At 44.8% G+C, this 27,073-nt stretch overlaps 1 protein-coding gene across 1 annotated transcript; it reads right to left on the reverse strand.

The window, feature by feature from the left end:
* Positions 1 to 2,461: 2,461 nt before the first annotated feature.
* On the reverse strand, positions 2,462 to 19,771 carry BAG3 (BAG cochaperone 3). Its single transcript, XM_054382228.1, has 4 exons — positions 19,595 to 19,771; positions 7,882 to 8,238; positions 5,384 to 5,764; positions 2,462 to 3,767 (listed from the first exon to the last, which is right to left on the reverse strand). The coding sequence occupies exons 1-4, from the start codon at positions 19,769 to 19,771 to the stop codon at positions 2,994 to 2,996; spliced, it is 1,689 nt and encodes a 562-aa protein (XP_054238203.1). The 3' UTR covers positions 2,462 to 2,993.
* Positions 19,772 to 27,073: the final 7,302 nt, after the last annotated feature.

The raw sequence follows: 27,073 nt of genomic DNA on the forward strand, positions 1-27,073 counted from the left end.
TTAATTTTTTTTAATGGCTGCTGCAAATGCAGTGTCTATCTGAACACCTTGTATGTTTCACAGCACATCTGCCATTTGTTGTGCATGGCTGTATTTGAAAAGTAATGCAACCCAATCCTTACCACTAGAATTAAAACCCCAATTACTTTCTACCTGAGTTTCAAAGCTAGGTTTCCACAGTTAGTTACCCAGGGTCAAGCCAGACCAGCTAGTACCATGCTGCAGAAATGCAAGTTAATGAAGGATTTTTACTGGAACCAAAGCAAGGAAGCAAGCAGGCCCTTCAAGAGTAGATCAGAAGCTGACATGGGATAGGTGTGAATCTTCAGCTACTTCCTCCTTCACTACTCAAAGCCCATACACAAAATATGTAGCTATGCTGATGTGTCAAGACATACATGCTGGTCTGGATGTAGTTTACTCTTGAGCAAGAGAGGAAACAGAGAGGATGACTCAAAGCAACAGTCTTCCAGCCAGGCAGCTTCAAGGCAGCCAAATGTGCTTTCCCATATTAGGCCAGATCATGAAACCTTGCTTCATTTTGAGTGGTACCGAACCTAATTCTCCACTAGTATCACTGACTTCAATAATCAACTTTTACAGTACTGTTAGCAGAGTGTAACTCTGCTTCTAGCTTTGCTCCTTTAAAAATAAGTGGTTGTCATTAAATTTGACTCCACCTACTCTGAGCAACACTGAATAGCACATGAATCAGGCTCCATTAGCAGTGGATGACATGTCTTAAAAGGATAGCACCTGTTGAACTTCCTGTAAATGCTATGTTTCTATGACTGCAAGCTGAATTGCCACACTGCCACCTCAGCAAAGGAGATAGGTTTTGATCTGAATTACTTTAGTGATATGCTGAGTAACCAGAAACAGGGCCCCACATCTTCCACAGACCTTGAGTACAGCTTCATTCTAAGAACCCATAGTTGATTTTCCTCAATTTAAGTATTTTTGTTATATGATGTCAAGAGACACATGTCCTTAGCTGAAATGTAATCCTGCAAGAGGAATGTGTCACTGAAGTGAGTTCACACAAGAATTATGCAGGCAAATGAACTTTCACAGCCCTTCTACTAGAATGCCCACAATGCTGCTGAAAGGCTTGAAGAGCCAAATGGTTACAAGACATTTTATATTCATTCTTACATGGTGGACTATCAAAATGAAACTAAAAGCAGCATCAACCTTCTACCTACTAAGCAGAGGGTTCACAATTCAACTGTTAATTCAAAATATTGCTCCTTGCATTACAATCCACATGCCTTAGTATTACTGTAAAATAAAGAGTGGCAATTCTAGAGGGCCATTCTCAATTTGGTCCTTAAAAGCAGGTTTTCAGATGGGTTTAAACCCCATTTCCAATCTAATCTCATCAGTCAGAATGCAATTCAGTAAGTAATCAATTGCCTTGAGCAGCTATATTAAAGTTTTTCTCATATGCTGTACACATGCTACCAGGTCCAAGAGATTTTGCAAGTCAAAGGTAACCTCTGGAGTGTGGTGAGGACTCATTCTGCACTGCTCTGACTCTGCTGCCTTCATGTTACATGGACAGAGCCGAAGTATGTTTTATGTCCCTTGTTTAAATGTAAGTTCCTAACTACTTACAACAACCAGGAAGTACTGCTTAAACTTCACAAAATGGGAGGACTACCTTAGTGGCATTGGCTTTCTGAGTACAGAAGAGTGCTTGGTTGGAAATGCAGAAGCAGCTGTTAACAAGGCTAATGACTTTGCAGAAAAAGCCAAGATGCTGTAGAGTACACTTCTGTAAGACAACAGCAATAGATAGGGAGTTCTTAATATTCTGAGCATTTCTGTTAAATGGTGATTCAGGGCAGAGGAAGGGGAAAAACAAAAATTCAGAGTAAAGCCAAATTCTTTCCTCAAGTTGGTGAGGGACTTTTTAGGATCTGGGAAGTGATAGGGCTAGGGGGAATGGATCGAAGCTAGAGGAGAGGAGATTTAGATTAGATGTTAGGAAGAAGTTCTTCACCATGAGGGTGGTGAGACACTGGAACAGGCTGGCCAGGGAGGTGGGGGAAGCCTCATCCCTGGAGGATTTTAGGACCAGGCTGGATGTGGCTCTGAGCAACCTGATCCTAGTGTGACGTGTCCCTGCCCATGGCAGGGCGGTTGGAACTGGATGATCCTTGAGGTCCCTTCCAACCCTGACAATTATATGATTCTCAAACCACAGATGTGATATAGCAACAACATTAAAAAGGAGCAAGTAAATGGAGAAAGGCACATTTCATGGTTGGACTTGATGATCTTGAAGCTCTTTTCCAACCAAAATGATTCTGTGGTTTTGGTCTTGATGACAGAGCAGCTGTCAGGTTCACAATGCTGTGCTAAAAGAAATGTCTATTTTTTTAGAACAGTGTATTTGAAACCCATCACTGCCCTTACATTTCTAGTTGATAAAATCACAAGACTAAATTAGGCTTCTATATTATTTTATTTCCCTCTTTAAAATATAGCATTGAAGTCCTGCACACATATAAATATCCCTACAGCTTCTTACACACTTTCTATCCATTGTTAAAGTGCCCAACTGTGAACATTAAAAATAAAAACATTAAAGAGTGGCTATACTTATAGGAGGACTGATATTCTGACAATGCAGGCCACTGATTTTACAAAAATCACCTGCAAATGAATGCACCCTGAACACATATCAACAGTAACCCTGAAGGAGTTGGTTTGTTTGGGGTTTTTTTTCCCCTCCACGCTCAGCTGATCTGAAAGCAATTAACATCCAGGGTTTATTTTTGAACCAGGTCTTTTACATAGTGTAAGAATAAAGGATTAATACATTACTTTCTAACTCCCTCCTTCCCCCACAAAGTGTTTACTGTGTCCCAAGCTGCTATGTTGATTAAAAACCAGTTGAAAAGAGCTCTGGAAATGCATGCAACTCAAAATTCACTTAAACACACTTTAAGTTATTAAGTCTGAGAGATCTTAGTTTCAGCACATGGCTACGGTTCAGTTGGATTATTAGATGTGTTTGTTGTAGTGGCAAGATTGGTAAACACTTCTTCCTTAGTTTCAGGCTGATGTCTTTCCATTTTGCTTTCCTCTTTAGCATCTTTATTACTGGGATCTCCCTTGCTCTTGACTACCACAGGTTCAGTCTCCATGATTTCCTGTGGTGGCTTAGGCTCTGGCAAATTTGGCTGAAGTCCATCAACTTGAGCAGGTTCTGGGACATCTTCTGCTTTCTGTTCAAGTCTTTCCAAAATGTTCTGGACCTTCCTTACACCATCTCTCCTGGCCTGGCGCACATCTGCACGACCCTCAGGGTCCACCGAGTCTAGGGCTAGCAACTCTTTGGTCAAATACTCTTCAATCATCAAGTATTTTTTGTCAGTTTTCTTGCCTTCAAAGGAGTTGACAGCCTGCTCAAGCATTTGTACTTTCTCCAGAATTGCCTCCACTTTCAACACACCAGGATGCTTTTGAGGTTCTCCTGTTTCCACTGTCTTCGGCACCGCTGCTTCTTCAGGAGGAGGCCTTTCCTGTGGGGGAACAACCTTAGCTGGGCAGGGAACCTTTTTATCAGCTTTCTCTGCCATAGCTGGAGGCTTCTGGGGTGGTAGTTTAGGATCCGGTTCCTGGTGGGTGACCTGAATTGGGATATATGATGACGGTGCCTCAGGTTCAGGCGGAGGGGCTGCCTTGTTTTCAGGTTTGATTTCAGGTGGTGGGGGTGGTCTTGGTGGCTCTTGAGGTGGGACTTGCTGCTGAGAAACCTGGTGAGCAAGGCAAGTTTGTGTTGAGACACAGTGAACAATGCTCCTTGTTTCCTTCTAAAGAACAAGTAACCTAACATCCAATTTTCTGTACTTCTCTAAGTGCTATTTTTGCACACTCGGGTTGATTCCTCTTTTCTGTGCATTGCTCAATTTTACCAGTTTAAAATACAAAAGCACTGTGCTGAAGACTTCAATTGTTGTTCTTAACCTACTGCAGATTACAAGCACCAATTGACTCTCAGAGACCTTAACCTTCAAACGACCAAATCCTGCCCATGCTCACTACAATCAGCCTTACAGGTTTTATTAAGACAGGGCCTGGGAGCAAAGCCCTCTCCTAACATAAGTCCATGAGATCTGTTGCAGCTGACTGCAGCATGGTCAAGAATTCATCTCTTAAGAGTGTCACTGAGAGCTGGTGTTTCTCGAAAAGCTAACTGCTGACTTTTAATCACATTTTGGGCTATTTGCATCCTGTTCCTGTTTTCAGGACATTCCTTTTTCCTTTTTTTTTCTCCTACTGCTTATTTTTACTGATTTTATCTTTAGAGTATTTACATGCAGAGGTTACTATGTCAATCTTATTAACTGTAGCGATTAGACACAATCCCTGGGATTACTGCAGACCTAGCAGCCATCAAATCCCTTAAAATCAAGTTTTGAAATCTTAGCAGAAAACTGCAATTTGTTACATCTGCCTTTTCCTTCTCCTGCCACCCTCTTCTCTTACTTGTGCACACAAAGTGATTTTGGAAAGGTAAGAGATCCAGCTCTCATGGATTTAGATGGCTAAGCAAAATACCTACACATTTGTACTTCAGTGGCCTGCACTGACAACCTGTTAGTGTTTTACCCACTTCAGTGTAAAATATCATTAGGGAGCTGAAATTCTAACCCATAGAAACAAATGAGCCTTATACCCTAGAATGCATCACTCAATCTGATGTTTTTCTTGTTTAGTTCTAACACCTGGGGTTTCAAAAATATTAAACCTAATTCTGCTCCTGTCAGTTTCAAATGTGAAATCTCTGCAGAGGGGAAACATATTTATACATATCCCCTTCCACACACTCACAGCTGTCAAACTCCCAGTCATCTTTAACTGTAGTAAGAAATTTTAAAGTGAAAAAAAAAAATCAATGAGTAATATGTTCTATAAGCAAGAGCATGCTTCATGCAGGAAGAATAAAAGCTCCAAGACAAGATTCTGATGAAGCTCTTCATAACTAAAACTACTTTGCGCATCTGATGCTGTCCTAAATGATTCTGAGACATCAATGGAAGTCTATTTACATAGATGCCATAAATCCCTCAGACCTGATTTTCTTCTGACAAACATAATGCAACATCAGTGATCTCAGTGTAATTACACCAAATTACACTCTGACGAGAGGAAAACCAAATTATCTGTTAAATCATATTTCAGTGATCCAAGGACTCCACAATCCTGATAGGCGAAAGGCAGCTTCCTGCTACTATTGTTTCATTATCTCCCAGTTTGTTTAAACCCAGAAACGGAGACTGCCTTGCATGCTTTCATGTACCGATTGGTATGAACTGATTTTTCAGCTCTAGCCATGCTGGACAAAGCCATTCCCTTCCCCATCACGTACCTGGGGTCTGTCTACAACTGTCTGCACTCTGATGGGAGTCGGGGGCTGTATCTGGGTGGTGACTCTGGCCGGTGAACTTTCCCGGCTGGATGAGCCTCTCTGAGCCACTCTGAAGGGAGACTGCGCTCGCGCTGCCTTCGGCTCCCTCTCATCTGGCTGAATTTTGTGATACACTGGCTGGTGGGCTTGGTATTCGCCCTGCTGGGCAGGGTAGTGTGTCTTCTGCGCCTGATGGTAGACTTGTGTTGGTTGCCGCTGGATATTTTCATGGATCACAGGAATTGGGATATAACCACGAGGAAGCTGATGGCTTCCTGCGTTGGGTCTGCCAGAGGACTGAGGAGAAGCCGTCGAAGAATCAGAAGCTCCAGGAGATTGAGGCTGCTGGGAAAACAAAATCCGTTATACATCATGAACATTTTGTGCTCACAGTACTTTTCCTTTCCAAAGAGAAAAGAAGGAGATGGTCATAGAAACTCTGAACTCCTGTTTCCTGCACACAAGAGATCTACTTCCTTGGTTTTTTTTGGCTAAGGGCCTCACTAGACAAACCACAGAAGCTGTGAGAGAGCATCATTATAACAAGTAGAAACCTGAGCCACAGCATTCCCAGCCCTCAAATGAGCAGGGAGTGGATGCTCAGTCAGAATGTTTGTTGGTTTTGCATGGCTGTTCCTGTCTAAACCTGTTAAATTTGAGGCAAACTAAAGTTAAGCAAACAAATTACGTGCTGAAGACAAAAACAACTCCGTGACAGAAGCACACAGCATTTAAGACTTCTGATCCTGGTCACACTAACAGATTTTCTTTGGTTTCTGTTTTTTTAAAGCATGTTATTTGGTAGCAGGCTATGGCAATGACAATGCACATATGACTAATGCCCCTTTTTTCCCCCACAAGGCCTTCTAACACCTTAGCCCCCTAGCACCAGCAGCAGGAGGTGCACTGAGCTTAGACCTGCCGTTAGCAGGGGCCAGCATTGAGCTCACTGCAGAATCCAGTTCCCAGCAGCTGTTGGGCTGCAGTCTGGGGAAAGGCAGTTTGTTTGCTCATTGCTCCCTCCAACCTCCTGCTATGCCAATCTATCACCTCACCTACTTTGCACCAGTTCCAGCAACTGTCAGGCTGCTCTGACCAGTTTCACTCTCTAACTAAGAGGAAAACAATTATTCCTGATGGGTTTGTTAAATAGCTCAGTGAAAGGCCAGGTCAGACTGGAGCTGGCAGAGTAGAGGGCAGGACAATACAGTGAGAGGCAAGGGCAGCCAAGGCAGGAGAGGAAAGGGACAAGACTCCTCTTTTGGTGCTGCTGAACTGCTCAGCTGCTCATGAAACAGTAACCTTAACTAACTAACTTCCTAATTAACTAGCTAAATGCTGGTTTGTGTTATGGTACCCACCACTGCTACTACTGGTGGCCTCATTGACATGGGGTTTAAAGGCACAGTCACATGCTCTGGTCAGTTGATACCCACACTGTGCTGCCTAAATTTGTAACAGCAAGTTCTGAGGTCCTCAGATCTTAGAGGATCTCAAGGCACAGAAGACATTCCTGAAGACACTCTGTGTACGAGACAAAGCTGTGCAGTGTTGGGAGGAACAAAAGCTGAGCCTCTTGTCTCAGCACTCCACGAACAAGGCATTTACTCAAGAGAGCTAAGAAACCTGCTAACAGAATTTTAATTACATTGTTTAGACTCCAAACAGGTTTCAGAGAAAAAGCCACCTCTGTAGAATTACAGACCTGATGATATATTTTCAGCTTGGTGAAGGCTGAATTTCCTGTGCTTTCAATAAAAACAAGGTTGGTATTTCCATATATTACAGGAACACAAATTCTGCTAATTCAGGCACAGCAAAATCCCACTTTATGAAACACAAAGGAAGCAGGGTGACATTTTTTTTCTTAAGGAAGTTCATAGCTTGAAAGTATTTTAATGTGCCACTGAATGACAAAAATACTTTCCAATTCACTTCTGAAGCAACGTGTGTGTAATACGTGTAATATAACTGAAGTATTAAACTGGAAAGCGAAGACCACAGCAGTAAAACTTGGGAAGTGGCCCAGGGTTGTTAGCCACCTGGCCACTTTTATTTTTATCTCTTCCACTTTGTTCCCTTTGGTCTCTGACTCATGGTACAGAACACAAGAGATCTGCCTGTATCCTCTGCTGGTGGGGGAACCAGCATAAACCCTAAAATAACTCTCCCCCACTGCAGGACCTGCACAGCTCAGAGGCTCCCTTTCTGCAAAACCCATTTGCATGCATTTATTTCTGCAGGATCAGGGAGAGCAGGCGATGCCAGAAAGGAGCCATGTACATACTCATGCTGCTGTGACTGAGCGCTTCTGCATTTTAAGGCTCTGGAAGTACTGAGAAAATGTAATCCCGTGGCAAGTTTGGCTTTCCGAAGGAGAAACTACCCATGTGGCATTCAGGTCATAAATGCTGCAAAGACCAATGCAAACCGCCCCCCCAGCAACACTGAGAAGTTACCTCGGGTCCGTGTGCGGCCGGCGCTTGGGCTGCCGCAGCTGCTGTTGTCTGTCCACATTGTTTATCTGTCTGAGAAGCCTCCGCCGGTCCCCTTGGAGGGGACTCGGGGCCGCCATAGGCCCCCCTTGGAGGTGGCTGAGCCTGCAGCGTGGTAGGCACAGCCTCTGTCTTGTATCGCTGGGCAGCAGGCTGTGGAGCAGAAAAGCAGGGGTGCTGCTGTCTGCCATCGATGCCCTCGTGGATGACGGGAATAGGGATATAGCCAGCCCGAAGCTTGGGGTATCCCACGGTGCCTTCTCTTGCCGGCAGCTGCTTGGGGCTGTCACGAGATGGACCGTTTGCTGACGACTGGCCTTCCTAGAAGTCAAGAACATCACATAGCATTTGCTGGTAGCTCAGCTCAATACACCTGGTGAGAAAAAGGGGCCTACAAGTCTGTGCTGGAAGCACTATCTGCTTCATAGGAGAGGTTCAGACCATCTTGGGCCCATGCAGGACAGCCAGTAGCAGGTGCTAATACTACAGATATGCAGGCAAGAGAAGAGTCTAAGCTAAACATCTACTTATGTATCAATAGTCTTTCACCCCCACTTCTCATAAACACCAACTTAGCTTTACAATACCTGCCTCATTACAAGCAGATTTCTTACTTAGCATGCATTACTTCCCCTCACCAAGCAGCCCACCCCCTTCAGATGGAGCTCCTCCAATTCAAACAAGTGCCTGTGAGACTGGAGACACCTTCTTACCACCTCTCAAAACCACTGAGTGCTATAGATAACATCTGACAAGAAACTTTCAAGAAGCCTAACCCAATCAAAAGCACAGTGTTTGCTGGTGGTGTTCTTCCCACAGGCTACCTGAAGTGTTACTAATGCAGCACACTGAAGGACAAATTCACCTCCAGGAGGATCCAGTTCAGTAACTACTGAAGGAGAGGAGAAGACAGGGTAACATAATGAAGAGGAAGAGGCTGAAAAGCAAGATAAAATGAATCCCTGTGTTGTCTGAGTACACTCCCTGGACAATGTCAAAGCCCTGGCAAGGGTGGAAGCGGTTTGTACTAGGAGCCCTCACAAGTCCTCTAGTAAGTTCTTCCTGCACGGGTCATTCTATTTTGAGGCCCTGCGAGGGCCAAGTTCCAGATGTATCTCTAAGTCAGATCATATAACAAGCACCGCTGTCATTCAGAGGGTAATGTCATTATTCAGTAAGAGGAGAATTTAATAAGGGGACATATGGTGCAAGTGTTGGAAACCCTATTTTTAAAGAGGTGTTTAAGCTGCAAAAATATTTAATGTCACTTCTGTACATATTAATATAATAATTGTGAATCAACTGCTTCACCAACCAGATTTTGAGTGTTCTTCCTACATGACAGCATCCTTGTAAGCAATGAAACTGCAGAGAAAGAAGGCTATGATTTAGGCTATCTAATAATATAACAAGTACTGAAAGCAACAAGTTCAAAGTCAGAGCCCTGATGCTGCATTTCCTTTTGCTCATGGGAAAAAAAACCAAAACACAAAACAAAACAAAATAAAAATAACCCACAACAAAAAACTCCACAAACAAAGGAAAAAGTCTGGAGGGGGCATAGAGGAGAGCCTAGAAAGTTCGCCCAGAGAAGCAATCTGAAGTCTGCTTTTCCAGTTGTGGAACAAGGATGATCTCATGACAACGTCTGCACCAGGATCCACCGCCGACAGATGAGTCATTTTAAATTCACCCGACCGGGAAACCACATTCCTCTGCTGAACGCAGGCCATCTAAAGGGGGCTGCAGGACCCCCGAGGACCAAGAAGCATTTGCCAGCTCACCTTCTACCAGCACAGCCCCGAGTCCGCAGCGCTGCCCGTAGCCACCTCCGCCAGGAGCTGCAGGGCTGCGCGGTTAGGGCCAGCAAACTGTTAGCCGGGAAATAAATCTGAGGTGCGCTCAGCTAGCAACAATGCGAGGCTGTGTCGACAGCCAAACGTCTGCCGGGCGAGCGGAGCCGCTCAGGCTGCCAGGCAGGGAGGCAAAGTGATGATTCGACACTCGGAAGAAGCACCTTTGCTGCTCCGCACAGGCAGCAGGCGGTGGGCTGCGTGCGTAACCCGAGAGCCCGCAGCCGCCCACCCACCTACGGGCACGGCTCCCACCACTGTGAAGAGGAGATTCATTCGCTTCCAGCGCTGCCAAGCTCTTGGTGGGAAGGGGTTAGGAGTGCATCAGCAGCTCCTACAGGTGCCCCAACACGAGAGGGCTCTTGGCCCCACTTGCTTTATTCCACCTGAGTGTACAAATCTGCCCTAAGGAACTAGTTGCCAACTCCTCTCTTGGCATTTTTACAATCTGTGATGTTTTGAACTGCTCCATTGGGAGATAAGACCTACCATCTTCTGGAGTGATCCACAATGATCAATCATTGCCACGGGTTGAACCCATCTTTTCTAACTGAAACAATTCTATGACAGTGTCCCACTCCCCTCAGCCCTCATAAACCCCCTCCTAGGAGTCTGACCATGGGCTTCCTCTCCCTTGTCTTCATTTTCAGACCCTTGAGTCTGCCCTTGTTCTCAGCAGTCTCAGCAATCTGACAAATCTGCCTCCACAGCTTAAGCCCTGGTAAGAAACACAAAAAGCAGCAGCCCAAAACCAAAGACAAATCAAGTTAAACTTTTTTTTTCAAACTATTCTGCTTACATCTGAAGTGAAACTTATAACAAGTTTAATACTTTGCTGTTGTTAATGAAACACTGGCCCCTCTTTCAGACTCACAACATAAACTATACTTTCATACTTTGTCATTTATTCTTACAGCTTCAGACAACTTGTGCTGCTCCTATGGAAAGTTAAGTATTACAAGTTGGTCCTTTTTTCCAGTTTTTTTTCCCCCGTAGTTAGGTCAGCTAACCACAGAGGAATTTGTGTGTCTGTCTCTAAACATTGCAGTCATATTGGGAGCAAATCTACAAATGCACCATCCCCTGTTTTATTTCCACTGTCAGTTGCTGCGAGGCTGACGGATCAGATTTAGGGAAGGTGCTGTCATTACAACTGCTTTTCTTGATCCACAGTGTTCTCTTCATCACATAATTAATACTGAATTCTCAACAGCTGCTTATGTTATTTGGTTTTCATCACCACATCCTCAACATGCCTTCTTCCCTGTTGCCTTGCATCCCGCCGTTTCCTACAACCACGAACACGCACAATCTGTGTACTTCAAAGCACCCCACACCAAAAAACAACACTGCAGCCCCATGACTGAGGACTAGAGAGGGTTCAGATAAATGGCTGCAAGTGATTTGGGTTTGTCTTTGGTAAGAATCCAAAATAACGTGGATCTCAATACCCCCATGTCAAGCCTTTGGCCAAAGCAGTTCTGGTCTGTGCAAGGGAGCCTGAGTTTATAGCCTGGACAAACAGGTTCTGGAAGATGTGCCTGGGGACACTGCAGAAAAGAGGGGAGGAACAGAATCCAGCTCTGAAAAGCACTCAAAGTGTGACAGAAGAGATTTGGGGATTCCCTCTGAAGGCTTTAAATTCCTGCTTCACAGGACAGCCAACATAAGCCAAAAATGGACTTTGGTTTTATTTACCTTCTACCAAACACAGTTCTTGCTCATTCTGTTACCAAACATGTTATCTGAGAAAGCCCAGGACTCACACGTAAAACCAATCTGCACAAGGAAGTATGACCAATAAATGAACGCAAACCTTAGCCCATCATCTTTCTCAGCTTAAGTCTAACAAGCTGGAGGCCAGCTCTGATTTCTGCATTAAGAAAACCTCCTGCCCTCATCCAAGGAAACAAGAAGTTCTTTGGCAGTAAAATTGAGGGTGGCTATAAGCAACAGAGTATCAATGAATTTTCCCATTATGACAATCAGCACTGCAGGAATCCCAGCTGTGGTCACACCCTCACTTTACACTTAAGAGACAGAATCCCCAAAACAGGAACAAGTACAAAAATGGAGAAAAAAATCCTTTGAGCATGTAAGAAATTTTGACAATAGTCCTGGCCTGTGGTTCAGGTAGCCTGGAACACCACCAGAAACTCAGACCTGATCCACCACTTCAGGAGGTGCTGAGCATGTGTAAAGGACTCATCATTGCTGGTCAAAGAAGAGGAAAAAAAAAAAGCATGGCTGTGTTTTGGCCATGCTGTGAGTGGGACAGCCAAGCCATGCCAGGAGATGCGCTCAGGGGGAAGGACAGCACTTCCACCCCGCCTGGGACGAGGACATGCGTTTCTGTTGTGAGGCCATCACCACGATAAATAAAGGTGCAGCCAAGCACAAGTTGTGCAACTGGAAAAAACACTTCATACCCCTACAGCCTACTTTTGGCTTCCCATGGGAAGGGCATTGTCAGGAGTGACACCAAAATCCTCAAACTTGCTCCAATTTTGAGTTCTGACACCATGTGCCATTGGAATGAAAAGGCAAGAGGAAAACCACAACCTAGCAACTGTAACTCCTGGTGCAGCTGTACTGTCTATCCAGAGTGGATGACATGCCCCAGGGACTACTCAAGTATTATTCCAGACTGAAACACAGAAACCTGCAAATTCAGGTGCTGCTGATGTTAGCAAATTGCCATCTAAGTTATCCAGGTGGCTGTACCAACATTCTGTATGCAGCCCAGATTACTTCAATCATTGTATCAAACTTGGAATCTCCCTTTTGAGACTGTCTGCATAATACATTTTTCATTCCTTCTGTACTCAAATGGTCTCCAGGAAAAGAAGTTAAAAAGCAAGTTTTGCTGCCATCACACTCTTATATTTTTCTTCTTCTTTGCGGCATAGTAAATTTGGTTCTCCAAAGCATGTATGTATCACACACAGCACCTCTGTAGCTCCTGCAGGGCAAATATTTAAACCATTCTTGGTTTTGTAAACATTACCTAGCAAAGGAGCACAAATTTTAACTAACATTACCAAGAGATGAAATATCTTTCTGTATGCAAACAGGTCTCCTAACTTAAGTATGGTTCTAAACTTCTAAGTTGCTGCTGTGAAGAATATCACACAAATAGAAGTATTCTGGTTGCTCAAATGCCTGAGAAAATGCCATAATCTGACTTGAGAGCACAATTCCCATGATTTTAAGCCCAGATCCTATATATTTAGGAAGAAGGGAGTAGTATGGTTGCCAGGGAGGTGGTTGGCGTCCCATCCCTGGAGATGTAAAAGGTGAGGCTCGACAGGGCCCTGGGCAACCTGATGTAGTTGATGTTCCTGCTGACTGCAGAGGAGGTTGGACTGGGTGACCTTTGGAGGTCCCTTTCAACCCAGACTATTCTATGATTCTATGATTCTGTTCTTTCCCAGCTGAATGTAACCATATAGCTAACTGAACTATGGTAACTAAGTTTTCTTTGCACAAACAAGGCCAATCTACTTTTTGTCAGAAACCACCACGAATAACCAAAAAGCCAGTAGTACCTAATAGTCAAATCCAAGAATGATGTACCAATTCTGTTTATTAAAAAAAATACTATCTTATGTCAGGGAAAGGCAAAACTTTAACTATTAGAACTGGAGTGCATAGCCCCTTGTATTTTACCTTTGTCCCAACGTTTTTTTCTTCTCTGTTGTATTAACTCAGTACATCAAAACCAATACACTAGAGCTTTGCTACTGATAGAAATCAGTATATTCAAGTACTTCTAGAAGATTTCTCAGCAGTGCTTTGTGTTTAAGCATATTAACAGTACAATATCCACATAAAGTGTTTTATTAATACTTCCCAGAGAACTACACAGGTGGGAAGGTGGAGAGTGACTTGGCTCTCAGCACTGACCCTAAGCTTCCTACCGCTGTTCTTCATCGACTTGAGATTTTTACATTCTCACTCTTTTACTCACAATTTGTGCTTAAATATATACACTGAGCACACAGGCATTTGAGCAAGATATCATTAGCTAATGACTGAAGGCAACCATGAATAAACTGAGTCTCATGAGCTGTCTCAGTAGACCTTCCTGTCAGCCACATCATGTAACCCATTTACAGGCCGAGCTGCTTTTGATGTTTGACTTGTTGAATGCTGAGTTTGATTTCCTCACATACACATGTGTAGGCAAATAAGCCTTTTATTCTCTCTTGTAATTATCATGTTGTATTGCATTAATGCCTACTCTGACTGATGGAGCACAATGATGTCATTAGAAATAAACAAACACCATTAAAAATTGAAGGGGAAATCTTATCTGAAGCTTGCCAGCCCTACCGGAGCAAACATGTTGGCTATCTTGCAGACTAATCTTGTTTCAGGAACTAGAGCTGCTCTTTTTTATCACCCATATGATTCTTTCTTAGGCTAAAATGCTTTGGCACAGACATGATGACGCTTGCCCTTTATGCCTGGGAGTAGAAGTTGGCCTGTGCACAGAAAGCATCTGATGGGCCAAACTCAACACGTTCAGAGAAAGAAGCAGTGACTGCTGCTACCAAGAGTGGAGCACTCTTAGGAGAAAGCTGGTATCACCACCCATCCTGTCAGCTTTCAGGGACAGGGTTAAAGAAAAGCCATTTAGAGCACTAACAGAAATACCCTTGTCAGGGGTGATGAGAATGACACGCTTTACTCAGTTAATTCTGTTCACTGCCTGCTTACCTAAGAAGCTGGTGGGCAATCTGTTGCTTTCATTCTATTAGCTGTGACTCAGAAATCTGGAACACGGAAGTACAAGCCTCAAGCATGAGCAAAACAGTGCCCCATAAAAAAAGGAGAGTGAATAGCTAACAACTGAAGAGCCAACTGTGAATTTCGCAGGTTACAATCAGGGTTTACCTTTTCATCTACATTTCATTTTGCACACAGCTACACTGCACCCTCTTTACCATTTATGAGCCCTCGCCACCAGCCATTGAAATGTACTTTAATGCTACCTGACCTGCTGGGCAATGTCAGACAAGCCACTTCACCACCCCATGTCTCATTTTCCTGTCTGTAAAAGCAAGAAGGAAAAACCCAACAGCTTCTGCAGCATATTTGAAGATACAGCATTTTCCATCTGTAATTAATGGAATTTGTGTGAACAAGCCATGTCTATTTTATATTTAGAGTCAGCTTGGCATGAAGAGAGGACATTAGCTGCCACAAAAGAAGGTGGAGACAGAGCTCACCTCGAGAGTGATACTGTCTACATACCCCAAAGCATATTGGATTGGTACCTGCCTTATCATGGTTCAAATGGGGACAATTCTCTTTTTGCCACATAGATACGGAAAAGTCCTGCCTGCATGTTTAAGTGTTAAAAATGTGATTCCTAGGTAAGAATGCTGCCACCTGGCGCAAGAATTCTTCCTTTCTCCCTTAGATAAGAGGTATGCTGTGTCAGGAGTTACACAGAACCATGCAAGACCTTCCATGCTTTTCCTTTTGCCTGACTGCTCAGATGCTGGCACGTTATTTCTAGCATCATTTCTTCACATTTCTTTTTCTTATTTCAAATTTGATCCACCCATGGTTTTCAGATTTTATTGGTATCTCCACAAATCAACCCCCTGCTTACCATGTTCTATCAAGGGGGAGCTTTAGAGAACTACACAACGCAGCTTCAAAGAAATCTGGATAAAGCCACTACACAACCCTCCAAAAATCCCCTGGTGGTAATTTCACCACTCCTACATATTATGCCTTCTCTGTACAGTACTTTTTAATGCAGCAACTCATTTATTACCCTATGACAGAATGCACAGCAGGATAAGTAATGTAAAAACCTAAATTGTTACCTAGCCTTATATCCCCTTCCACTGATGTGAACCACTGCAAAAGATGCAGGATTTTGGGGAGGCTCTATTGAACTTGCAATGTCTAATTTCCAGACAACTCAATCAGGAATTTTTTCAGTCAATTCTAACATGAGAAGTCAGTGCTTGAAAATAAGCTCACTGCTAAAGAGAGGGAACTGAGTGACTCAAGACTTATGTGGGGAAGCAGAGAGGAAAGAGATGCAACAGTGATGAAGGGTAAGGATGGAAAACTTAGATGCAACTACTTGTTCCCCACATACCAACAAAGCCATCGGTGAGAGGGTAAGATGGCAGCTTCTTCCTTTGTCTAGGCCTCTGCAGTCATAGTTGCAACCAATAAAATACATCACTTTTATGACTGCTCCCAGACTTTATGGCTGGCTGGTGCAGCTTTTATCTCAAACCTAAGGCATTAGCGAGCTATTGATCCCTGTAATATTAGTTCAGTGCAGCCCGGCATAGTCAATTACTTTGGTCTATTTTTAGTTGCACTGTATGTGGAAACAACATATGGAAGGGGCATCAATAAATACTTACACATGCCTTGTTTCTCTTTTCTTCTATCATCAACATTTTAGGGAATACCAAACAAACAATTTTAACATCATAAGCCGATCTTACAGAGAGTATGCTGAGCTGTGCTGGCCTAAGTTAACACAGAAAATGCCAGCAAGAGATAAGCACAGGAAATCAGCCATTCTGCCAAAAAAAAAGATAGGAAAAGGGTGACACTGCTGAAACACTTTTTCAGTAAAAGGCATAGACATGCTTCAGTGTATTGATTGTACCTTATTCTTTAAATGTCTTCCTATTAACTAATTAGACACTCAGAAGAAAATCATTAAGCTATCAAGAGGTTTGTTAAAATGTTTTTCAGTCATTTGCAAAGTCATGGCTTGTTTCTCACTAGAGTATGGCAAGAAATTTTCACTTCTTTCTCAGGAAGGTCTCTCTGCTCCAGCATCATACTGCAATGGTTTCAAACAAGTAGAGCTTAACATGAAGAAGAAGGACACTCATCCTTCATGTGTGTAAAAAAAAAGGTCAGACTGAATGAGAAAATAACAGAGATCCATCTGAATTGATGAACACATCTAAAATGTATAGTTAAATGCAAGACCAAAGTCTGGTTCTGTCATGGCCATTTTTCCCTTGCAGTCTGCATAGTCACACCAATGGCAAGCCTAGAAGAAGTGAGAAGACCAAAGTCAACCTCTTAAGAAAAATGGGGCTTCATTATCAATACCATCTCAGCTGTACTACTTAGCCAGAAAACCTGAGGTAGCTTTAGACCTGTGCTCTAGTCACTGTCCAGCTACACTATGATACCTCAGTTTGTTGCCTAGGTCTCTTCAGAAACAGAACAAATATTCAGAGAATACTGATGGATACAGTGCAATGCTTATGTGAAGACCATCACAAAGGTGATAATTCCTAGTTTCACTGGTGGATTTCAAGGAAAGTAAGGCAGTGATGAAGTCAGTATGAGTTTGATCTCATCAAAATCTGACAGATGCAGTCAGCTTCTGCAATTCTCAGATCACTTCTAAACCAACCAAGTTCTCTCCTTTGAGCTAGACTCAGAATGAGGACAAGAAGAAAGCTGCCTGTATCTAGGCTTCCTCCTGCCTACATCTGTGATTTTGTCCTTCCAACCTGTTCAAAGAAAAGTCTAATGCTGTCAAAAATCCCTACTGGATTTGAAAGTCAGTGTCAGTGGGTGATCTGTCTCCTTTGGCACTGTCCAAGAAAAACTTATTTCGGAAAAAATACTTCCTTTGGGCCTGATTCTGAGATTCTTTTGCTATGTGGTACCTGTCCTTCCAAAATACACTGGTACTTTGATGATTTCAGAAGCTCTCCACTAATTCCAGCAGATATTCTTAACTCAGGCTCTGGCAAATGGCTCTTGTGAGATCAGTTACACACAACTTCTATCACCATGAACTGGAGGGTTTTTCTTTGAACCACAAGAGACAGGAGCTCCCAAATATGAACAATTTTCCACATTCATCTCTGAAAGCCTTTCTCCCTCCCAATGAACAATCCCAACACACACACACATTCCTGTGTATAGTGAGCAGAAACAGATTTTCCTGTTTGGAAGGAAGAGTATCCCACAAAAGCTGCTCAAAACCCTAGATGTGATCACCTCTGCAAGTTGGCAGAAGAGGCACTGTTCCTCGCCACAGAGGTGACATCAGAGAGGGGTAAACATTTGTTTTGTTTCAGGCACCCACCCAGCACAGCACAGATCCCTCAGCCTACCTCCAACTCTGTTTTCACACAATTACCAAAAGCAGCTTAAATGGGACTTTCCTGTTAGGCTCCTCTCAAGTGGTATTTCCATTACAAAAGCCTTTGAGTAAACAGAGCACTTTTCTTCTCAAGTATATTTCATGGTTATAAAAAAAAAAAAAAAAAGAAAAACAACATAGTATTTATTATTTTTATTGCCACAACAGCCAGTGTTACCAGGTGCCTCATTACAGCAGGAAGACACTGCCTTCAAAAAGGACTTAAAGCACTTTTTCCTATGCCACTCTCAATATTCCTATTATCAAACTACATTTTCCAAGGCCTCTCTATATTACTACCAGAATTATGGAGGTTTTTTTATAGACTAAACTGACCACCCCTTAAAAAGCTGGAAAGAGGTTTAATGTGTGAGAGAAAAGTCAAACCCTTCTGTTCAACACCAAGCGTTCTGTCATGGTCTGTGGTCACGAACTGGGCAATTACTATTTTAAGAAACATTAAGTCCTTAAAATACTAACACTGTTGAGTGCTTTGGCCCTCACGTTTTATGTAAGGCTTCAGGAGAACAAGCTGCAACAAGAATGCTGAAAGTACATTTCAAAGGGAGCAGCTACCTTCCAGCCGCTCGATTTTTCCGCATGCTTGAGCACCCAGTGAAGTATAGTTCGGAGGCTCCTGCGCAGTGCAGCACCCAGCAGCACTTTATCTCCAGCCCTTCGGTTCCCCCCGGCGCGGTGAGGCGGGTCCTGCCCTAACCAGGCCGAGCTGCAGCCACTGGCTCCCCAGGCCCGGCCGCTCCGGCGGGGCTCGGCTCCTCCCCGGCGGCAGCCGGCCGCGGGCTCCCAGCCAGTCGCACGACTCCGCGCCGGCCACCCCCGCCGCTCGAGTACGTGGCGGAGCCCCCTGCCAGAGGGCAACCCGGACAGCCGGATCCCAGCCCTGCCGTTCCGCCGGGCCGCGGACAAGCAGGCCAGCCTGGGGTGCTGCGATGCTGCTCGCCGGGAATCGCACGTAAGCCCCGGGGGGAATCGCGTTCCCACCAGGCAACTTCTACTTCGGCTCAAGTTTCCAGCACTTTCTGCTCCCAGCCATTGCACTGCGAAAATACCAGCGGGGGTCAAACAGCTGTGTTCCCCGAGGGGGCTGAACTCCCCAAAACCCAGAGTATTTGGCCCGAAAAGGCCGATCCTGAGAGCCCCGACAGAAGCACAGCTGCTCTCCCCTCCGCGGCTCTCCTTCCATGGACATATTTGGACTGAGATACAGCTTTTCTCAGCATGCTTAAGAACAAAACCAGACCAGACAGCAACTGAGAGGATTTGCCACCAGAAAAAAAAATCGTAACAGGGAAAAAAAAATAAAAAGGAAAACAAAACTTGACAAGTATAAGTCTGAGCTAGGCGTTTCATCTTTCCAGGGCTGTTCACAGCTGGAAAATAGATGCAGGTCCGCGTCTCCTGGCAGGCCGGGCGGACTTCACCAACTTTAAATAAACATTACAGGGCCGAGGTATCAAATGATTTAATGCACAAAAAAGGGCCTGCACTGCGTCAGAGACAAAAGGCAGCTCCTGCCCTCACTGCATCGCCATGCGCTGGCGGGGGCAAGTGCCCGGTCCCCCTCCCTGACCCCCCCACCCCACCGCGGGCGGCCCCTCCAGGACGGGACACCCGGAGCCGGGCACGGTGCCGGCCGCCGTACCTGCGCCGCCGCCGCCCGCAGACGCGGATCGCTCCAGGTGGTAGTGCGGCTGTTGTGATCCACGAAGAAGGGCCAGCCCGTTTGCGGGTCGATCTTGATCTCCCAGCCGGGGGGCAGCGGCTCGGCGCTGCCCTCCATCTGCGGAGGCGGTGGTGGGGAGTGAGCGGCGGCGCTCATGGCGGGACGGCTTTCAGACTGTACAGTGCCGGGTGCCCAGTGCCGGGCGGGGGCGCCGGACTGGAGGCTTTATCCGCCACTGGGCGGGGGGGGGGCGGGGGCGCCGGGCTGGAAGTGTCTGGAAACGGCGGCTACGCGGGGTGCAGGGGGCGGTGGCGGAGGAGGGACGAGGGGAGGAGGAGGAGGGAAGCGGAGGAGGAGGGACATGCAGAACCTTGGCAGGCTGGAAATTTCTGGTTGTCTCCAGCATGGCTCGACAGACCGGGGATTTACCGGACACGTTTCGCCGGTGTTCGGGTCGTTCCGCCCCGAGGGCTGCAGCCCAACCCTAAGCCCCAGCCCTGCGGCACCAGACAAGGACAGGGAGGGGTGTCCCCGGTGCCGGCGCTGCAGGGCTCACGCATAGGAAAATGCGCAGCACGGGAGCTACTTTGACTGTTCTATCCTGTCCCTGCTGCGGCTCTAAGTCTGGTACCTCACAGCCTGCGTGGTGGGCAAGCGGTATCCACCTCCGTGGAAGAACCCACAGCCCTCCGACACGCTCGCGTCCTTTGACGGGGGCGCGACCGCCTCTCCTACTGCCCAAAAGCCCAAGCTGCTCCCCAAAAAGCTGCTTGCACGTGTCTGATAATTCGAGATTATAATGAACAAGTAACAAAACCAATGTTTCTTCCCAAATAGGGGTGCGGATAGGCATTGTTTATCACATTCAACCCGTCTGAACTCTCTCAGCTCTTTGCAAACGTCTCAGCCCTCAGTTTCACTTAGAAATACACCTGAAGGCAAAGAATGTGTCTGAGCTTGAAAATCATCTCCTCTTTCTCCGCGCTGCATCAGCGTGCCATGCAGTCAGCGTGCTGAGTTTGAGGTAACTGTACTTCACCATTATAACACTTGTGTCATCTGACAGTCACACCGAGAGCCGCAGATGCCTGCTGATAGTTACTTTAAGTAGAAGAGTGAACGCACGGAGCGGTGCCCCTCAAGCGCAGACGTTACCTGCTTGCAAAGCTTTTGCTTCAAGAATTCAAGGTATGCGTTCCTTGCACATAGATGCTCATTACCGCGGTAACTCTTCAGAAGAATCGGGCTGTTGCCACCCCTGGGGACAGTCAAGGATCTCCCGCTTGGGGCAGGATCAGAGACCTCTCGGTACTGCTTGGTACCGATCTTCGTTCCTCTTGTGAGAGAGTGGGCTGGTTTTATCACGCTGACAAACCTTAAAATGGCTCAAAACTTACTGCTTCGTTCCCTCAGCTCCCATCCTGCACATTCCTCACCTTCAGAACCACGCTGCGGTCCGTCGCAGACCTGTTTTTCTATCCTCGTTGTTGTGTGCCTTTGACTCAGAAGTATTGTATTTTTCCCCGGGCATTTACCTTCAGATGTCTGCACTATCATCAGCATTACTAACTTAACCTATTTCCTACAGCAACAAGTTACATACCTTGCACATCTGACAGTCAGTCCTGGTACCAGGTTGTGGTACCTGTTCCTGGACATATCTCCTACCTCTCATGCTCTCTCTTAGTGACCTAAGGCCTCTGCTCAGGCTCACTAGTGTCAGCAGCTTCCTCAAAAGATGTAACATCAGAGATTTATTCTGCTTCCATTCTGTAGTGATCTGCAGAGGAACTTCACTGTCTCCTAACAGAAAGGCGTGCTCAGACCATATGTTCTCTGTAGCATATGCCAGAGTCTTTGCCAAATCAACAAAAGCAGCTGATTCAGGCACAGGGGGCACAGATGTTAAAAGGCCTTGCAGGAAAATGACTCCTGTAAGTTGAGGAAGTGATACAGATGGGATCTGTAGCTGGTGCAGAGTAAACATAGATGTGAAGAATGGGGGGATCTTTGTTTTGCTGCAGCTGACAGCTAATCCTGTACTCAGCAGAGGTAATGAGTAAGGTCAGCAAGTAGGTGAAAAAATAATAAAAGGCAAATTCAGCAGGGTATCTAACAGGTTTCAATGACATTTTTGTGAGGGCACAGTCCTGCTAAGAAATGGAGGGGAGTAGATTTCACAGGAATTAGCACGGGCTAGTAGTTCAGGATTCACTTGAGCTGCTGCAGGAAAGAAATCCATGGGTGGACAAGCATCCAGCTGGAAAGGGAGCAGTCCAGGCTGGGAAGTAAAAGCATTTTAGTGATTGAATTTAGCTGGCCAGACCTTGTGCTTTTACTGTAATTAAATTGTCTTCCTTGACACATAGCATTTAGCCTGGTTCCTCGTGAAGGTGAAAGGACTCCCAGTCATGTAGGTTATATGGGGTAGCAGTACAGGGATTCACTTTTCATCCCCTTGTGCTGTGTCATCACTGGGCCATAAGTGCAACCCTGAGGCAGTGTGGCTTCTACTTTGTGTCATTAGCCATATTTCAGATTAGAATGATTTATGTAAGGAATGCTCGTGTAAGGAATGCTCATGTAAGGAATGGTGAAAATCTTGGGTTCAGGGAAATTCCTTACTGAGATAAGTAAATTTCTGTAGTATTTGGCTAATTTCAGGTGAGAGTCCAGACTCAAGGTCAATCTATTCCATTTCAGAAGGGAAAACAATCAAGAAGCATTTGCTGGTTTTTGTCTTCCTCATATAGGTGCAAGCACAGCACTTGGGACTTTTCCAAGTGCCTGTGCTTATCAGTTTAAGCAATTGCTCCAGGGTGTTTCAGTGCAGCTAGAAACTGTGTCATTGTACTTACCCAGACTTAATAGACTCTACTGTGTCTTTACATATTTCCTTGTCTTGAAAACGGTTCTATGTTGTCTGTGTTTAGCCTATATCCAGCTGCTCTGTCATCTGTTGACCCCCTCACAGAAGAGAAGGGGAATCAGGAAAAGAGGAGACTTGCAGGTTGAAATAAAAATGGATTTAATGTAGAAAGCAAACTAATACCAATACCAATGTAAATTACACAAAGTAACACTGGGATGCCAGTGAATGTATGGCAGCCACACTAAATGGGAAAGCAGTCCTTAGGAACAGGCTGCTAAGCAAGCCCCTCCAGGCATGGGGAGAAGAGGAAAAGTAAACCAGCTAGAAAATTAGGCTTGTATGCACAAATCGGTTTCCAAGGAATAGTCCAGGACCCCAAAGCAAAGCCATTTCTTCCTCAAGCCATCAATTGCATAATTTCTCAATTCTGGCCTTAAAACTGCAGAGAAAATGGTTTTCCACTTCTAAGTTGTATGATGGCCTGTGATTACCTGAGTCTGTAGGTATGGCTGCTTTCCAGAAACCTCAGGGCAGCATCAATATGCTAATAGAAGAGTATGGACCACGCTGGGAAGTCACTGCATGCTGCCACATCTTCCTTGGATCAGGAAATGTCTGCAGAGCTGATCTGCCTCACCTACAGTTCACATGAAGTCTCTGGTTGCAGAGCTCCATGAGATGTTTGGGCATGTCTGTGTGGACTGCCCTGCTGCAGAAAACTCCCTCCCAGGTGCCCTCCAGCCCTAGCTCTTGCTGTACAAATCAGCACCATTGTAACATTATAAATGTTCTTTGTTTTATAAATAAGCAGATCTCTCTGGTGCATCAGGAAACAACATGTCCTGGGGTAAGCTCTAAATTTGCTTTCTACCTCCTGACTACTTGTGGTGATTTAGCAGATCACCTGGATGGAAAAAGACATTGTTAATTGGAACTGTGGGTTAAAATGGTTGTTCTGGATCAGGGATTGCAGAAAGCTGTTATTGATGAACCTGTGGGAGAGGGATGCATATGGCACGTGTCTAGTGCTGTATTTCTAAGCAGGCGGCAGGCCAAGTTCTCTGCTGGATGCATTTAAGATTGAGTCATATGAAAGCTCTGTTAATAAATGCAGCAAGCACACTAAGTTTCTCAGTCTTCAGATTGAGACATGATTAATTTGACCAGCATGAATTCCATTGCCTGCTGTTTCATACAAATCCAAAGTATCAACACTGAATAGCCCAGGACTTCACTGGTCCTGCTCCAGGGGTCTGAAACATTTGAGCTAAAAGATAAAAGGTCTCAGCTACAGACCTCTGCTGACTGTAACCAGAGAAGTGCAGAAGTTTGGCTTTGTGATTTGTACAGCACTGTGGACTTGCTTCTATCCACAGTACAAAGTAAGAGCCACTGGTACAACTGAACTCCATACTTCAGAAAATTAAAGATGCAAAGTGATTGATGATCTTGTACTAACCTGCCAATTATGCTATAGACCACTCTTGACTTGCTTTCCAGTGCTGGTTTGGTACATAATTTGGCGCCACCCACACAGGGTCTGACCTCACAGTGACTGCTGTACTGCTGCAGACATCACATGGCACAGTAGCAATGCACAAATTATTTGAGAGATAAAGCTAGTTCCTATGAACATTAACGAGAGAGTGCTAAGTGTACTGTCTAAAAGGGCTACACTAAATCTGGGGCTTCCCTAAGTCACATACTCAGATTTCAAACCAGGTTTTCTGAACCTGAAAAAGACTCTAGAAGCTAATTCCAGTACAAAAAAAAAACCCAAACCAAACCAACCAACCAACCAACCAAACAAAAAAACCCAAACACAACAAACTAACCAACCAAACAAAAAGTTTCTTTTCTTTTACCTTTTGGAGGCTCACTCCAACTGAAGGACTACTTGGCTGCAACAGCCTAGTAGCAATGGAGCAAGACTGTGTGATTCACACAAAGGTCTTTTTCATTTTGGCTACTTAGGCATTTTTGCTTTGCCATTTTTTCATACTTATTTCTACATGGTTTGGGAGAAATTTTTTTGTTGTTGTTTTTTTTTTTTTTTCCCAAACAGCATGTGTGAAAATGCCACAGCCCTGGTATTGTAATACACCAAATCTTATTATCAGCAACTCTTTCTCCTTGTACAAGGAGACTTTGGACACAAAACACTGTACAAAAATGTAAAGTTAAAATGACAGCTTGAAACAGGCTAAAGAATAAAATTTGAAGGTCACTGTTTTGGGGGATACAGAGTTCTATTTAAAATATATTTATTTAGTTAAAAAGAAATTTGGAAAAAAAATATTTTTAGAGTAGGGTTATGGGTTGGACTTGGTGATCCTGAGGGTCTTTTCCAACCTGAATGTTTCTGTGATGTCCACCTGGAATGCAGCTTGCCTCAAATCAGGGAGCAAGTCTGTCTGTGAACACAGCAAAAGCAGCTTTAATTTCTGTGTTCTGTATGCAGAGAAAGCAAAATTCAATCCAGAATGCAGGCAGCAGAAGACAACTTGAATTTTTAGAGCTCCTCGTTTTCCTAATTTGTTCTGAATGGCAATATGTAAATTAAGGTAATATTCACCAAAGAGGCATTGTTGGTTGACCGTTCTTCCTGAGTCAGTCATACAGAAGCCTCAGGAGGCAGTTCTTTGGGGTAAGTAGTGACTCAAGGAGCAGAATAACCCTGCTTTACTTGGGTAGGAGTCAGGAACATGAGCGCACTGGGGTCAATCTCAGCAGCTTTCTCGGTTCGGCAGTGGCCACCTTCCATCAGTATTTCCAGGCCTCCACCTAGTGGATAAAAGGCTCTTCTCTACTCGAGGCTGCAGTCACCCAAATGAACTTGAAAGTTTTGCTGGTGGATCTCAGCCCAAGATGAACCATTTCCAGAGCTGAGTGTGCCCAGTAGCAGGCACAGTACAGAGACTGGGAAAAACAACCATAAAGGGAACTCAAACCCCTTCTTTTGTGAGTAAATTGATCCTTTTTTAGGCAGCAGCAGAAGATGGCACATGTGGAGGCAGAAGTATTTCTCCAGTTTCTGTGGGTACTGAAACTGATTTGATGATATCAGTGCCCTGTCCCTAATCATTTAATCAAAGTATTTTTATTCCCTTGAATTGAAGAAGCAGATGCAGAGCTGCTAGCTCTCTCTCTCTCACTGGATGGCATGAGGGAAAGAAACAAATGTATGTCCTTTCCTCTCTCTTCTTCTGGCTCTCCTCCTTGGAGCAGCGTCTGCCTGGGAATTCAGCTTTGGAAGTGCTAGCATTTCCTAGCTGTACAAAAAGCTCTTTGGGTCTGTGCCAGGAATGCAACCCCTCCACTTCTAGGAGTATGGCTGGCTGCTCAAGGCGGGCTCACTGATAAGAGCAGTTGAGAGGAGTTGGGAAAAGCACCAGTGCCTCTTCTCCTTGTTCATGGGAGCTGCACTACCATTTTACTATTTACTTGTGGAGGAAGTCCATGATATGGGGTTTTGACAGTTGTATCTGCAGGATGGGCATCTGTCAGGTGGAGAGTCTCTGGACAGCATTCCCAGTTGTATCAGCTGTCTGATCAGCACAGACATTTGCATATCTAATCAATACTGCAACAAGTTAGCAGGTAAAACTCTGGGGTGTTACAGAACACACACATATATTTAACTGGTCAAGATGCTGGGAGGACTGGAGCATCTCTCTTACAAGGACTAGCAGAGAGACCTGGGCCTCTTTAGCCTGGAGAAAAGAAGACTGAGAGGGGATCTTATCAATGCTTAGCAATATCTAAAGGGCAACTATCAAGAGGATGGGGCCAGAATCTTTTTGGTAGTGCCCAGTGACAGGACAAGGGTTCCACAAACTGGAACCCAGGGGGTTCCACCTGAACATGAGGAGAAAATTCTTTACTCAGATGGTGTCACAGAGCCCTGGAGCAGGTTGCCCAGAGAGGTTGTGGAGTCTCCTTCTCTGGAGACTTTCAAACCCTGCCTGGATTTCAAATCCTGTGCAACCTGCTGTGGATGACTGTGCTTTAGCAGGGGGGTTGGACGAGATGATCTCCAGAGAGCCAACACCTGCCATTCTATGATTCTGTACTGGAGAACCTTACCTTGTGTGTGCTGAACTTTGAACTGGCCAAGAAATCAGGACAAACCTCCACTTGCATAACAACCTCCATAAAATTAAACTATACACAAAGTCATGCTTACATGGAAAAGTGAGTTTTGCCACAATGGATTTTAATGGAGTCTTCATCAGTAAGGAAACCCATGCAGAAAATCTTAGTCTGCCTACTCCTGGGGAAAACAAAACCACACCAAACAAAAAATAACCCCAGAAACTCAAACAAACAAAAACCCCAAACCAAACCGCAACAAACTTCCCCACCCCTCCCCCCCAAAAAAAAAAACCCACAGAAACCCCCCCCAAAAACCAGAAAACCAACAAAATTCAGAGGAGCCATTTCTAAAACTCTCCTGATCAGAGCAGTGAATCCTACTCACAATCATTCTCCTCTAATTTCCTCACTAATGGAGTTGGGTAAACATCCCATCTGTGACAGAGGCTCTGAGTCATGTTCACATGTGCATGTGGATAGGATGGCTCAGT

The sequence above is a fragment of the Indicator indicator genome, chromosome 7 (genome assembly GCF_027791375.1).
Source record: "Indicator indicator isolate 239-I01 chromosome 7, UM_Iind_1.1, whole genome shotgun sequence".
In the NCBI taxonomy this organism is placed as follows: domain Eukaryota; kingdom Metazoa; phylum Chordata; class Aves; order Piciformes; family Indicatoridae; genus Indicator; species Indicator indicator.